The 16,073-nt window shown below is 47.5% G+C and overlaps 1 protein-coding gene across 3 annotated transcripts in view; it reads right to left on the bottom strand.

Annotated features, from left to right (window-relative positions):
* Positions 1 to 4,154: 4,154 nt before the first annotated feature.
* GRIA1 (glutamate ionotropic receptor AMPA type subunit 1) overlaps positions 4,155 to 16,073 on the bottom strand; it is a 131,313-nt gene continuing 119,394 nt past the window's right edge. For all 3 annotated transcript variants that reach the window (XM_026118600.2, XM_026118597.2, XM_026118598.2), the window contains exons 15-16: positions 9,955 to 10,089; positions 4,155 to 7,530 (exon numbers count right to left, since the gene is read on the bottom strand). In XM_026118600.2, coding sequence (XP_025974385.1) covers positions 7,342 to 7,530; positions 9,955 to 10,089 — 324 coding nt within the window. In that variant the 3' untranslated portion in view covers positions 4,155 to 7,341. The remainder of the gene's footprint in view (positions 7,531 to 9,954; positions 10,090 to 16,073) is intronic.

The following is a 16,073-nucleotide window of genomic DNA, read 5'->3' as shown; positions in this document are numbered from 1 at the left end:
GGGGAATTTAAGTTTTACTTTATAAAGACATAAGTAGCTGTGCTGGAAGCTCTGGGCAGCAGCTGCCGAAGCAGCTGGGACGATAACTCTGCGGGCACCTTTTTGGCGGTTTATGGGGGGTTCTCTGTCCTGGAGCACCCATCTTTCGTCCTATTACCCTTTCTCACTGCTTTGTGTGAATGGGAAGCCATTTGTGCTAGGACCCAGCAATCAGAGGAGAAGCTCAACTTTTGTCTAGTGTTTGATCAAGCGAAATTGGATTGGGTGCCCCACTGCCAGCCACCATTGGCTTGTCCACAACTGCTTTGGCCTCGGGAATTTGCTCCCTTGAGCTGTGCACCACCTTGTGCTGCAGGACCTGGTGAAGCCTTGAGATTGAGAGAGGTAAGAAAGAGGCTCTCAGCATTTTCCCCAAATAAAATACTGAATTTCAAAAGACTTCTGTTTTAGTACTTGAATGAAGGACCCAGTTCTGGCCTTCAGTGCTGTCTGTGGGGTAAGTAGGAACTATTTTAGCAGATGCTACCTTGGCACCAGAGTCCTACATGCAGCAGGTAACTGTGGTGCAATGAAACTTTTCTTGTTTTTTTCCTCCTTTTTCTCTTTTTATGGAACAGTTTTTCATCGGTCTGTGGCCTGGCAGACAGGTTGTCTTTTGACTTCCTGAGAGCAAGTTGTGAAATTGTCTGAAATCCTTCCAACAGGAAAGCATTGATTTATTACGCTGTAATACTGATACGAACAACACGGTGTACCTTTCATCTGAAAAGTGAGGACTTATAGAACACGACATGCCATTAATTCTGATGCCAGCTACAACAGAGGAGGAATTACTGCCAAAGGGATTCGGAGAGCATGTTAAACCATCCCTGCAGAGTAATGAACATACTTTGTGGCTGTTACATTATACCATATTGATCCTTAGGAATCAAAAGGTACCTTGACAGCTAATTTGGGCCATCAAAGGCTGCTGTTAATAACTGCACGAAAGTGTGTGTGTGTGTGTGTGTGTGTGTGTGTGTGTGTGTGTGTGTGTACCATATAATTAGTGCATGAGAAAGAGATGTGCAAACATTAGTTAATTAAGCTTCTCAATATCCCTTCCAGAGGGGAGAATTACTGCGTTTTGCTGCTCTGGAGACAGCTCTCCCCTTGCACACACCGGCTGGTGAGCTCCTCTGGGGACCTGCTCGGAGGAGGTGAGAACCAGCCCAGTCTCTCTCCTTCCCGCAGCCAGACCTGCCCTCCAGCCCTGGACAGTGATGCCACCCTGGAATAAGTGTGCACCAGCGTAACATCAGCCTAAAGGCACAGCCAGACGCCTTGGCGCTCTGCAAGATCGCGGCCCCCTGTAACATCCCCTTCCCTCACTGAGATGCCCGCCACACAGCCTGCCATGGGCCATGAGCTGCTGTGGTGCCGGACACTGCTGCTGACCACTGCCTCCAGCCACCGGCTCCCCAGCCCTGGGGCGGTGCTGGCCAACGGCGCTCCTCTTCGTTCGACATGCAAGATGTGTCCTTCCAGGGAAAGGGCTCTGCTGCCCCATTGTGACTCCTGTAAATCTGTCCTGACTATACTGGGAAACAAAATTATATTTGCTTTTCTTCTAATTTTTTCTCTCTTTCTTTTCAAGCAGATTCTTTTTTCTGAGGAAACAGGCCCTGGCATTAGGACATGGAGTAACATGCTATTATGTCACTCAACCTTACTGTGACAGATTTTTCACCTAGGTTTCACATGGTATTTGCATCTCACTCTTCCCGGCTGATGAACACTATCTCTGCTTTTAGCCCTGGACAGAAGCAACATGCTGTAAGAAGCTGTTGCTGGAAGAGCGCTTGCGCCCTGCTCAGATCCACACCGCCTTCCCCGTGACGACAGCCAGGCCACTGCAGCACGGCACAGTCTCGAGCACCGCACTGCAGACAGGCTCCCTGCCGGCCAGCAGCAGTGTAAGGGGTTACGGGATCCCTCGTCCCCCGTGCAGAGCTGCAGTCCCAGCTCTGCTGCCATGCCAGAGGAAGGGGAGGTTATTTGCTGTCTAAAGCTATAAACTGATGAGTGGAGTTATCTGGGGTAAGGCAACCACCATGTGCATATCCTGGGTCTACTCTGGGCTACTTTTCCAGCTGTGGGTACCATAATTTTATCCCTCGCATGCACTCAGGCCATCGGGATCATGTGCCTAGAGAGGAGCAGAGCAGCTCTGCGGAAGAATCTAGCTGAGAGCGGGGGTCATCTAGGCAACGAAGCTCAGGTGACACGATAATAGCTTCTATGGAGCCCAAGCAGCTCTGTCTGGCACCTCCTGAGCCCCGGTCTGTCTGTGCATTTTGTCCCTGACAGCCCTGCCTGGCCGCGGGCTGGTGGGCCGCTGTGTGTGGCACCGTGACATCCTTAGGTTCCTGCTACCTGCTCTTGACTGAGTGGGCACATGAGATGTGGTGGGCTGCCAGGACCCCGGAGCAGCGACGGTGCTGCCAGATTGATTTGTGCCTGCACGCAACACAGAGCCACCAAAGCAGTCTGTTTGAGGCAGCCAGCAGCTACGGGAACAGTCAGAGACTGGGCCACCCGGCTCTGAGGACTAACCTGTCTCCTCCACACTCCCCAAAGTACACCGGGCTGCTCCAGAGCAACCCCGCTAGCAAAGCCCAGAGCCGTGCTGCGGCCTCTCCCACATCTGTGGGCAGGGAGGAGTCCCAGGGTACCACACGCTGCCGGGCTGGGTCATCTGGGTTCTGATGTGTAGCTCTGTGGTGGAACAACATGTTGGAAACACGCACAAAAACAGTCTCCCGGACCCAATGTGAGAAGTGGGTGACTGTGCCTTTCATTAAAAGCCCAGTAGGAGCCTGTGTTCAGGCTCCCAAACCTTTCTGAAGAGGTATGTGCTGGAGCTGAAGGGGTTGGCGACATCCCCTGGGTCACCGCAAATGCTGTTGGGCATGCTCACGGCCCTGCCCCATCCCTGCACTGAGCTTAGATGAGCTAGTTTTCCTCGCATTTGCTGGCAGATAGGGGTTCGGGCAAACAAATCCAGCCAAGTCAGCCTGTGCCCTGGTGCTGGGCTTATGGCCCCCAGCCCACGGGACAGACTGGGTCGTGCATTGGCTCCTCACCCACCGCGCTGCAGGGCTCGGTGCTTTCAGCTTCCTCGACTGCTGCAGATGGCTTTGGATCCTTGCTGGAGAATTCAGCCCTGTTTCCTACGAGCATCCCAGATTGCTTTTACCAGTACGAGGGAATTTTGTCCTGCTTTTGTCAAGGCATAAAGGAACATTTCTTGTGCATCTTTGCAACTGCACTGGGAGGCAAGAGTGAACTGTGGAGTACGAATAGTGTTTTCAGACAGGATCCAAGCCCACAGTGCGGCACTGGTTGCCTAAGGCAGGTGTGGAAGACCAAAACGGGCTGATATAACATCATCTGCCCTCGAAAACCTTCCCTTCAGGCCCTATGTGCTGGGAGTCTCTTGTGCTTAACAGCTGAGGGTTTGCATCCCCTTTCAAAATGCATTAATTCTGCCCCTTGCTGACTCTATCATTAAAACTTACCAGTGGGTAAAAAACCTGCCTGAACATTGGAGACCTGGATCTACAACCACTGCCCTGCAGGGACAGCCGAGACGCCTGATCCAAGGCACTTCAGTGTCTCCCTCTCCCTGGCTGTAAAACGGGAGGGATGACATGGGGAAGGGTCGTCCTTTCAGATCAGCAACACCGAGTGCTACACAGGAGCACGACATTAATGATTACAGTTAACCTCAGTAGCTGTCAGCATCTGCATAAATGTGCAATCTCCTTTAAATCCTACTCTCCTTTCCACTTAGCAGACTTTTTGATGAGGAATTTAGCAGTCTAATTGTGTGAAAAATGAGTTAGAAGTATCTTAAATGTCCCAGTTGCTGAAACAGCATGGCAGCTCCTAGGAAAGCCAATATGGGAGAGGATTTTTGGACCAGTGCTGGTTCTGAGTTATCGCTGAGCTGACTACATCTTCTCTCTTTGTAAAAACAAGCTAAAATGCTCAAATAGCCCTCCTCGAAAACTAATCCCACAAAACTCCAAACAAGAAGGAAAATCCTTAACTTTGAACCCAGTGACTGCTTTGTTTCCTGACTCTGGGGTAAATATTAGATAGATTCCCAATTTCAACCTGAAGCAGTTTATTTGGCTGCTGTTCACAAGTCAGACACAGCAATAATCAAGGAAATCTCATTTGATTCAGGTTGGCTAATATTGCCTGAGGGGTAACATTATTTTCATTTCCACACATCCAGCACTGGCACAAAATGGCATGGACAGGTATGAAAAATGGTTCATGGATCCTTGATGCTAAAATTCCAGCTGATATTTTCATTTTTGTGTAAATAATAAATACCAATAAAAATGTTGCTTGAAAAAAAGAGAATGTGAACAGAAAAGTATTGCTGAGTTTGATCAAGCAAAATCCTTCGCAGTACTGCCAAAAAAAAGAAAGAAAAAGAAAATAAAAAAGAGTTAAAACAAATATAGCTGTTAAATAAAAGATCCAGGTACCAAAGAGCAAAATTTAATGAAAGCCAAAACTGTTAAATATGGATTCCTGTTGAGAAAAAATGTCAATGTCTTTAAGAGTTTTACCATTACTCTATTTTTAAGAAAAGTGTAGTAAAAATACATATTACAAGTTAACATCTTTCCACACTTTTGTCCTATTCCTTTTTTTTTTTTAAACCCCTCCACCGATCAAAAGCCTTTGAAGACTGCTTCTCACATCTTCACGTCGCAGGCGGCCAGTCCTATCGCAGATGCGCTGCTTCCCAGGCGGTGGGCTAGCGGCCCGGGCGGCTGCCGGCAGGGCTCCCCGTGACCTGCCGCAAAGGTGCTAGTGTCTTTGGAGGTGGACGGGACGCTGTGGCTGAAGCGGGTCTCGGCAGCCTGCTCCCGCTGCAGCCCCCGGCGGTGCAGGGCTGTGGCAAGGGCTGGGCCGTGGTGAGGGCCGGGGCAGGAGACACATCTGGGGGTCTGGGTGCAGAAGCAGGCTAGCTTTTGGGATGTCTCCACCACGCTAGCGCTTACATAGAACTGAAGTCAAAAATAAGAAAAGAAGAATGGATTAAAAATAATGATAACCAACACAAAGTGACCTGAAGAGCTGTTTGGAGTGGGCGATGACAGTGCTCGTGTTGGGAGATGAGAGATGGAGATCACAAAGGTTTCCGCTGGTGGAGGGAGGAAAACATATTGGCACAAGATGTGCTGTGCCTGAGCTTAAGACCTTGACTCTTTGACTTGCCGGTCTCCAAAAAGTGGTCGTAGGACAAGTGGGTGAATGGAACAGATACTTCAGACCAGGCTGGTGTTAAAGGTGGTAAGCGTATTGCTCTGCGCAGGCATTTGTACGCTAATGGAAACTGATATTCAGGCAGCTTCTAGCCGTACTTATGGACACCTGCATAGACAGATCCTCCTCATAGGCCTGTGCCAAACATTTGCCTGCATGACTTTCTCTTCACCTGCCTCCTTTTCCTGCTCCTCACTTGCTATGTTGCACCTTCTTGTTACAGGAAGAAAAGAAAAAGAAAAAAAAAAAGAAAAAAAGAGAAAAAAGCAGCTCGGGCCCCTCCAAATAGCAGCTCCATCCCCAGATGGATTGTTGCTGGATCCTGTGAGATGCTTTGGACTTTATTTGCCGCCAGCAATGGACCTGTGAGATGGGACAAGGGTGAGTGCGTCAGTCGCAGTCCCTGCCCTGCAGATCTTCTGACTTCAGGTGCTCTCCTGGGAACCCTCCACTGCCGGGGAGGTGCCTCAAGCCCACTGGAGTGGGAAACATTCAATTGTCCATGCCAATGATTCACAGAACAAACCTTTTGTGCGGTCCTAGAAAATCATCCTTGCCCTTTGACCTCCGTGTCTGCAGCTGGACTCCCAGCTGCCTGTCCAGCTGCGCAGGTTTCTGCAGTGCTGAGTTTGGGATCAACAACCTGCTTTCCTGGCTTGTGAATGCTTCCCCCTCCCTACAGACACGAGCGGGAATCTGCTACTTTTGGATTTGGACCCAAAGTACAGGCCACATCTTGCCTGAGCAGCTGAGCCAGACCAGCCCCAATGCTATCAAATGTCATGGACGCTTGAATGAAACTCCCATAGGATTTTCTCGTAGTTCCTTCCAGGAAGCCGTCTTGACCAACTATCTACAAAATGTCCCTTTTAATTAGAAAAATGGGCATAAAGGGATTTCAGAGCAAAAAGGCAGGGATATTCCCATTGCAGCCCCATGACTTCTAGCATGTTTTACTGGTTAATAGGCAGCCATCTAGAAGTGGATGCTCTTGAGATGATCTGTTCCCGGCTCAAGGTGGTTCCCTCATGTGACCACCAAAAAGGGAGCGCACGTGAAGCTAAGCAATGACGAAATGGTTCACAATTGCTTATTGGCTCCCAGTGATCTAGGCAAGAGAGTTGCTCATGAGGGGAATGCTGCATTTACCTTCTCTCTTTTATAAACAGCAGCCTGTAATGATCTCAGACCAACCATCTGCTCTAGTCTGCCATGAATGAAGCTCTCCACTCCAGGCACACAATCCTTCTCTTGAACCACCACTCATCATCTCTGGAAGAATTATCACTCTGTCCTCAGGTTACCTGGGATTTCCAAACTCACTCTTGACTCTGCCCCTGTAAAATAGCCTCATGTTTCTGTTCAGGTTCTTTTTTGCATCAAGTCCTTCCTTTTGCAGGGAGAGCTGTCCACAGCTCTGTCTGCCTTGTTGCAATAATTCTGCACCCGAGTTAACAGAACAACTGAAGGCAGAATCACGATGGACAAAAGGGGTCAATGCTGACGCCCTGCAGGGAGTTCAGCTTGCCATTTATCAGATTTTCTTTTTGCTGTTAGTAGCTCAGACATTATGGTTTGCATCCCAAACTAAACCAGATTAAAGGGCTGAGCAGGGAAGGGGAAAAGGGCTGATGTTACCCTGACACCACAGGAATTAGTAAGAAAAAATATATATATTGCACACACTAAGACTTATTAACAACCAAGTTAAAACAAAATGGCATAGTCCTCATTAGTGTTCCAGTGGTTCTTTGATCAGGGACGGTTCATGAGTCTGTTAAATCCCATTACGCTCTCCTTATTGCAGTATAGACCTGTTGCTGTTCTTCTGCCAGTGGATCTATTTGCAAAATGAAAAGGGAAATAGATTTGATTTCCTCAGGAAGATCCATCCAATTGTCCCTTCTGTCATCCTCATTTGTCTTGTTGGTGTTGGGTTTGTTTTTGGCTCTGGAGGGGGTGGAGTTGGGCTGCCCCTGCTCTCACCCAGGCAATGGGTCAAAAGGCCAATTATAATCCCGTTGCTCCCAGGGACATGCCGGTGCTGTGGCTCATGCACGGAATTGTCTGCATGGATTTGGGGAAATCATGGCTGACCACACGTCCGTTCTCTCCACTGCCTCCCGCTGCAGCCGGCCTGGGAAGGGTTGATGTCCGTATGGCTTCGTTGATTGATTGCTGTGGGATTAAACAAAAACCCTTTTTAGGGAGGACGGGGGGGGGGTCTCCCCCTGTCCTTAGCAATGTTGGAGAAATTGCAATATAAAGCAATGTTGTCTCTCTGTAACAGTTCTCTCTCTTCCTGCCTCCATTTGTACTCCTGCTTGCTGCATGTCCCTACTGCATCTGCTCTGTTAATTCGCACCTCTTCTAGATTCAAAATTAAATGTTTCAGCTGTATTTTGGGGCATAAAGTATACATGCCATATGCAGAAACTACTCAAACCTCTACAAACATAAGAATAGCCATACTGGATCAGATCCAGTATTATATTCACTTCCCCCATAGATATGCAATTGCTACTCCAGTACCGTTATGTATGGTGGACTCTGACTCACTGTGAGCATATGTTTAACTCTCCTCATGTGAGAAGTTGAGCATGTGCCTATGTTTTTGTCTGCAGTGATGAATGAGGTAACCAGGAAATGCAAACCTAATTTAGGAACTCAAATCTCATCTTCCTGTTCCAGATAATGTCCAAAAGTTTTGCTCACTTTTGGAGATCTATGAAAAGCACTTGTTTAGAAGAATTCAGCTAACAGATCAAGTCCTTTTGGTTTGTTTGCTTTTGCTTTTAAGCTACCCCAAAGAGGGGCACTGTCATCCCCTCTAGAATGGGATGTCCTCATGAAGAATTATCCAAAAGAGACAACTGTGGAAGAGCCAGTCAGGAGGAGTCACTCACTGGATTGCCAGGCCCAGAGCAGCTGTCCATGCTTGCAGGATTTGCAGCTGCCCTGTGGGTCCCTCCTGGCTGAGCAGATCCCAAGTGCCAAGACGGCTGTTTGGGATCAGACCTCTCAGAGGGGGATTTCGCCTGTCTTTCTGGGCTCTTGCCTGGGCTCTGCTAAATGGTTTCGGGGAGCAGCCAACTGATGATAGGCGTCAGCCAAGGGGACCAGCTTAGGCCAGATGCTAACATTGGGAGAAATGGTTCTCCCTCGCAGTGGCTGGTTATAATAGAGCAAGAGCAGTGCAAACTAACATTTACATGAATTAGCAGGTCATTTGGAGCAACACAGGAAACTAACACTGGGCAACATCTGCTTAGGATTAAAACTACAGAACTGTTGCATGCCGACACTCCTGCTCAGTGTATTTGTGACATATCTAGCTTTACAGTGTAGGCAACAATTATAATTTAATTTTTTATATTCAGGGACATTAATTGCACACATTATCTTACCCTTGTGCTCAATGTACCTTTCATTGCCTGTAGAATTTTCTGAACCTCAATGGGAAAAGCGCTATTGCACATTTTCAGTGAATTGGAAATATTATTATTGCTGATAAAACATTAAGTGTGTTGTGAGATGGTGACATAAAAACCAAAAAAAGATTGTGTTTTTTTCCTGTTGATCCTGGGTAAGTTTCAGGGCTCAGGGAAGTGAAAAATCTCCCTGGATTTTAGGAAACTCACTTCATATTCTGCATGCTTACATCAACTTTCATGCTCACAGGAGTGGTTGAGGGGAGGAAGAAAAGGGATGCATTACTCTTACACAAATCCCTTTGCACCCTTATACAGAATAGTAATGCCTTAGCAGCCATTGCCACTGCTAGTTAGCTGAGTCAAGGTGAACTCATTGCACAGATGCTTCATTAAATGTGCATTCCCAAGCTCTCAAAGCTAATCCGGCCTGATCTTGCCATGGCGCTCTGAAATTTAGGCACACCAGAATTTAGGGCTGAAACAAATCTCTTGGATCATAGGAACTACATTCTGCAAGACCTTGCCAGGGTGGAGAAAAGACCCATTGCAAGCAAGACCCATATTCTTAAATTGGAGACTCACATCACCAGGGATCCCATTCCAGGGCGTTTACTTGGGAAAACTGTTCATCTGGGGCTAAAGGCTGGAAATCTGGTAAATGCTCTGTGCATCTAGCAGTGTTGGCTACATGTAAATGGTGCCAGCAGGGTGCCAGCAAAGGGAATGACAGGATCTGATTCATTACTGCACTACCCCAGTTTTATCTTGCTGTTAACTGCTTGGGCTTGTTTGGATTTTTTTTATCGCAGTAGGTGCTGTATGACACCAGCCCCAGCAGACTTCATCCATGCTACGCACATGGATTGCCATGGTCTGCTTTCTTAATTTTAAGGAACAGCAATGTTTTCCCATTACCACTGTGCTCTGAGTTTGCTCTGTATCTGGATTTTGAACAAGAATTACGCCACACATCTGATTTTGCATCTGCTACCAACTGCACACTTGACCCTCTTTTAGCTTCCTCTGATGCTCCTATTCCTTTCTAACAAGTCAAGTGATACGGTCACTTCATAATGCCTATATCTCAGCTTTCCAGCCGTGGTCTGGGCTGCATCCGTCTCTGAAGGCAGCTTTGGAGCTGGGCTGGTATCAGAAAGGAGGTGTGAAAGGCCTGGGAATGGGTTGCCACCTTCATCCGCTTTGATTCACTTCTGGACTTGTAACAAAACTCGATTAAGGCAACCAGCATGGCTAGTCCGAGCCCACCGATGAGGATATAGAAAACCCCTGCCACATTGCTGAGACTCAGAGCGCTCGTCTTGTCCTAGAAGAAAAAGGAGAAGGGAGGAGAGGGAGGGCACGTGGGGAGGAGAACAACAAAATTAATATGAGATTGCTCTGGAAGAGACAGTGCAAAATACAGCAAAGTTGGCATTAAATCATCTCCCTCTATAATATGTGACATTTCTAAGAGCATTTTCAATTTTTAATTCTAGTGTCTAGTAAATCTAGTGTTTCCCTCACACAAACAAATAAACATTTCTTCAGCAATGTGACTCTTTGCAAAGGTTTGGGATCTCCATTTTTCAATCATCAAACTTAAATGCTTATTTACCCAAAATGCCTAGTTTAAATTATTGATTAAAGGAGAAAAAAAAAATTCTCCGCCTCTGTGACATTTGCTTGTCCCTGATGTCTTGCCTGAAATAACCCATTCTCTTGAAATGTTCATTCTCTCATTCCTAGATTGTTTCCCCCGCAAATTCTGTTGCTGAGCAACACATCAAAATGGCTGTTTTTCCCTTTTTTTCTCCAATATTGAGGTTGAGGTGATACCTGAGAAGAACATCCTCAGAAACTCATTTGATTTCTATGTAATAAGGTAGTTATTTCATGTGTAATCAGGACTTGCTGATGCATGTCTAAGTTAATTATTTGGTTCTCAATAAATAGGGTTATTAATGGACAGCTACTCACAGTCGGCACCTACGTTCTGATTTTAAAATTGCCTAATGAATCCTCATGGCTCTCTGGGGAAACGACAAGTCTCAGAATGACTCATTTTACCAGCAGGGAAACTGAGTCCCCACATAACATGCCGATGCCAATCACTGCAGCTCTCAGCACTAGCCAACGTTGACCAGGTGGAGGCTAGGGCATTAGGATTACTTTGGGCAGCGGCAGAACTCAAAAATTTGTCCCAGCTCCTGGCTCTTATTTCTAGCTTATGCTTTCTCTTTGCAGTGGACCCAGACGGGGATCCCCTGCTCTGTCCTTGTTACTGCTGTGCAATATTTACTCAGCAACTATTTGCTGGGCACAGGTTCTCCAGGGCAGGCACAGCAGGTTGGTGCAAAGCTATTGGAGAGACTAGGTTTTGGTCAGTGTTGTCAGTCCCACTCCCTGGGCTTGTCCTCAGCCCCCAGGCAGTGAAAGGAAAATTGCATGAGGATCATTTGAGAGCAGCCACACAGTTGAAGGCTAATATTTATGCCCTTTCAAAGCATGTGCATCTAGGAATGAAGCCTCTGTGCGGTTCTTCGTGATCCCTGCTACTCGATGGATATGTGGACCAGTGAGTGTCACAGACTGTTCCCTGCTCTTCTAGGACAGTTGATTCACTCATTTTCCTTGGTGGGTTTTACAACAAGCAACCCACAATTTTCGGGAAGGGCATGGCTTCAGGAAGCAAAAAGATAGAGTGGAGCAATGTCAAAACAATATGAGAGGGTCCAAAACTGAACAGCAACATGAGCATGGAGGGCTTCAGTTCAAGAGCTGTCCATCTGGCAGTGCGCTGGCAGGCACAGGCACTGGCTTGCAGGCAAGTACATTTTGCAAGAGGATTCTGTCTTTTGGAGTATCAGGGTTCACTGGCAAAAAAATTAACCCCCAAAGTATGAAAACATTTCAGTTTTCAAAACTAAAAACCCCCATAACTGAAGAGGACTTAACTTTGTGGGATTTTTTTTTTTACAGGAAAAGAATAGAGGGCTCCATTTAAAAATGCTAGAAAAATGTTTCTTATTACTTCCTCTTCAGCTGACCCCACTGCCCATACAAAGCAGCACAGCTTTCTGCCCAGCTGGAGCACTTGCTGTGGTCTCCAGTGCCATGGGGAGAAACTTTCCATCCTGAATCCTTTGCTGAAAAATGCAGCGTTTTTGTTAGAGGTCATCCTTGCAGAGTTTTGGTCGCTGGAAAAGCCTGTACAAGTGATTTCCCTTTCCATGGTTTGTTGACCAGCATCTCTGCTAAGAGATTCACTGCTGTCACCCCGTGTGTTACTCCCATGTAAGTGTGATGGTCTCCACCGGTGGACAGGTTTGGTTTGCCTTTGGATAATCTTTGCATGCTGGTCAGTCTGTGTTCTTGTCGATGTGTCCAGTGTGCTCTCTGTAATGAGAGGCTTCTGCAAATATCCTCTTATCTGTGTGAAGGATTATTTATCTGGTCTTTCATAATCTGCCTTCATGCATTTTTCTCCTAGTCTCGACTGTACCTTTGTTCAGCCATCTCTTCTCTGCAGATTACTGGGAATCACCGTTATAGAACTAGCTGAAACTTTTAAGGAGGTTTTTAGCAAATACTTAGTAAAGCAGAGCAATTACTCTCAGAAAACTGAGTTACAACACATCATGTACCTTGCCTCTTCAAATTCAGAGTCTGAAGGGGCTGTACCAGCTTGAGGGAGAGACAAAGATGGTAGAAATGGGCTACCCTCCTTGACGTCCTAATCTGAGGCTTTTAGCCTGGCTCCTTAATGAAAAGTGGCTGATGAGCACGTGCGCTGTGTTTGGGGGAAGGATGGGGACAGGGACTGAGGTGGAGCCGTCTATTTATCAGTGTCTTAGTGTTAATTTTCAGCCCATACATCCAACTTGATTTGACAGAGGGGTGGAGATCTTAAGATATCAGGGACCTCCAAGTTTTGTGAAAAAAGATGACGTGGTAGAGAAATCGTATTAGTGCTTTCTGTGAAATAAATGTATTTGCTCAATCCTTACTAGGCATCAAAGACTCCACATGGGTGTTTGACTTGGAGACACAGATTCCTGGGAAACCTGGCTCCCTGGGCTCTGCTGCTCCTGGGAATAGATGGCTTTGGGCTTCTGCTGGCCATGATACTTACGTATTTCTGCCCCTGGACTGGGGGGTCACGTTGCAACAGGTGACTTTCTCAGCCATCTGTAATGGCAGGGAAATCTGGCAGCTAGGAAAGGTTGCTATTTTTTATTTCCTCTTTCCTCTGGATACCAATGGAAAATTGACCAGTGAGAGGAGATCAGCCAAAGCTATTTCCTGCACCAGTATTTCACACTATTAATCTTCAAGCTGTTTGTAGTTGTCTTGCATTTGATTTGCAGTGGCCTTATTATTATCATCGTTATTATTATTAATGTGACAATTCAGGTGAACTGAAAGTTGAGTCTTCGAGCAGTGAGGAAGGCCAAGGAAAACATCTGTTCGGCATGGCACAGCAGTGGGCAAACCTGCTGGGAGGGAGGGGACAGGCTATATTTCACTCCTGCCACTGTAATAAATTGTCCCCCATGGAGCCTCTGTTGTGGGAAGCCAGAGGACACAGGCAGCTTCAGCAGGGTGCTGAGAAACCAAAATACAGGGGCATGGCTGACGAGAAATCTTGTTATCATGATCCAGGCTGAGAAATGCAATTGCTTCTGTGGTACTGCTTGATTTTTTTTGTTCATCTTTTCTTTCTTTTCCTCTTTGCTTCCTTTCCTCTCCCAGTGGCTGAGGGACCAGACACTCCCAGGAAGGCTAGGAAGCGATGCATGCCCAGCCAAGGCTTTCCCCGCTCTTCCAGTGCAGGCTCCTGGCTTAATAACACTCAAAATAATACAAATAAATATCCCAAATCTGTGCTAACTGCCTTAGAGACTAGCGGGCCCATTTCTGAACCTCCCCTGCTCCCTGCTTGGGCTCAGTGACACCATCCGCTCTCCTGCGGGGCTGCCCATCGCCGAACCAGCTTGTTAGTGGGAGTGTAAAATGTCACTGCTTGTCTCCCACAGAGGCACAGTGCTGACGTGGGGGGAAAGATTGGCAGGTGAAAAGAGAAAGAAAAACCCATCTTTCTGAAAGCGTGGTCTTGCTGCCCCAGCAACCAGGCACCTTCCCGTCTGTTCCTCTCAAATGGTGGCACCGTGTCCGTCATCCTGTTCGCCGTTATTTGTCCTCCTCAGCTGAAAGGCGGTAAGGGCAAATTGCCCCAGTGTCTCCACGGGGCAGCCCTCTCATCCCCCACACAGCCAGAGCCCATCCGTAGCACAGGGTGATGACACCTCGAGCTGTTATGGTCTCCGTTGGTCTGCTGAGAAGATGAGCTGTCCCAGGAGCAGGTGGCTGCAGGACGCTGCAGAAGCTGGGGAGCTTTCATGGCACACGCTGGGCCGCCTTTCTCAGGGGAAGGTTTGAAGCTTGGCAATGAACGATGTTGTGCTGCTGGCTGGCGTCGATGCCGCGCGCTGCTGTGGGACTTCCTGGGCATGGGTGCAAACCCCTGCATGGCCACCATGGGGATAAGGCTCCAGCAGGAGCAGACCCATTTGGTCAGTTCCCCACAAAGGCAGGGCAAAACAGTAGCAGGGTTTGACACCTCACTCTGGCTTTCCCTGTTTTTATTGATTTTTTTAACAGAAGTCCAATTCTTGCCAGTGGCGAAGAGGAGCAGGGGATCCCCGTGGCTTCGATGAAGGTTCTCTTGGTGCAAGAAGCTGTCTGGCTAACCCTGCGCCAGGCCCACCTTGCCATCCTGGTTTGAAAAACCTCTACCTTTCTCCTATTGCCTTGCAAAGGCCTCAGGGGAGACGAGAATCACATGCATCTGCCCTGACTTTTAGGGCCCATCTTGTCATTACCCTCAGGCAACCTGAGCCATCCCTTTTGAGCCTCCAGCACTTTTCATAGCCTGCCAAAAAAGCAGGAGAAGGGTGGCAGGGAGGACACAGCAGACTCTGCCCTCCCCGGTCACTGCTCGGTGCAGCGTGTTTCGCAGGGTTTCTAGCTGCCTGGCAATGCAGCTGGGGCAGGGGTGATCCTAGCTCAAAGGCCACCAAGCACTGCCTAGCACCTCCTGCAATGGGATAACAGATCCAAATATTCAGCAAAGCAGGAGTGTTTGTCTCTGGAGTTTTAGTTCAGACCCACTAATATATCTACTGTTTCTTTTATAGGGATTTCTCTGGATGAAAACTATGTGGGGAATAAATAGATAAACTGTCAGATTAAAAGACAGGATGCACAGAAGTCAGTTAGAGGCATGAAATGTTATCTGAGTACACTGTCCATCAGCTTGGGAAACACCAAAGGTCTTACCTGGCTCTAGCTAGAAATGTTGGGTACGGACCTTATGTCCTGCTAGCTTCTCACCACTCTTCGTTAGCCTGATTTATCCATTTGAAAGTCTTCTAACTGCAAACTAAGCTAAGGTCAACAATATACAGTAATGGGAAGGTTTTGTCATGCCTGTGGGGGGAAGGACATGAAACAGCTTCCAATGCTTTGCCCTGAGCCTTGGCTGCTAGAGGAGAGGAGCGTGGTCTGGATTGCGCCCCTCGCGCTGGGCGGGTTTTGTGCGCTGGGTGCGGAGGGTGGGAAGGCAGGTGGGTGCTCGGCTCCCAGCCCGGCCTGCCTCAGCCTCTGGCACCGAGGGCACCGTGGGATTTACTGGGCTGCGTTGATGAGAACAAACGAGCAATGCAATTGCTTGGGAGAGGGGGGCTGTGGATTTTACTGTTGGCTCCTCTTATTGCTATTGCTATTGCACACTGCACTGCTGCTGCAGACACTGTGCTGGCGCAGAGCAAGGAACAGAGACACGGCCCTTTCGTGTAACAGCCAAGCCTCTTTGCTGTCATCTTCCTCTCCATTAAAAGCTTACATGGTTTTAAGGCTCGTGCCTATACATTTCACACATGGAGTTTCAAGCAGCCCTCATGACTTTATGGTACAATCTCATTTATTCACATGTAATTCACATGTGTATGATCTTGCTTTTTAAGCACATGTAAATAACACATGATCAATATTGAGGTCATATGATCCACATAAACCCATGTGTCCCAAACCTTCTGTTTCTGTCTTTGTTGGTTATCCTATTGTGTGGAATAAAGCACTAGATCTGTTTTATCCCCGATTATAGTGATAAAGCACAGTATTGCAGGGATCCATCATCCCACTCCTTTGTTTTAAACTAAACTGGTTTCACATTGATTTCCTTATGGGCATTTTATTGGCTCTGGGGTTTCTCTAGCACTGGTGCATGCAGGCTTGTGGTGAAGGTAC

This window comes from Dromaius novaehollandiae, chromosome 15, assembly GCF_036370855.1.
Source record: "Dromaius novaehollandiae isolate bDroNov1 chromosome 15, bDroNov1.hap1, whole genome shotgun sequence".
Taxonomy (NCBI): domain Eukaryota; kingdom Metazoa; phylum Chordata; class Aves; order Casuariiformes; family Dromaiidae; genus Dromaius; species Dromaius novaehollandiae.
This window is presented reverse-complemented; position numbering and strand designations above follow the sequence as displayed.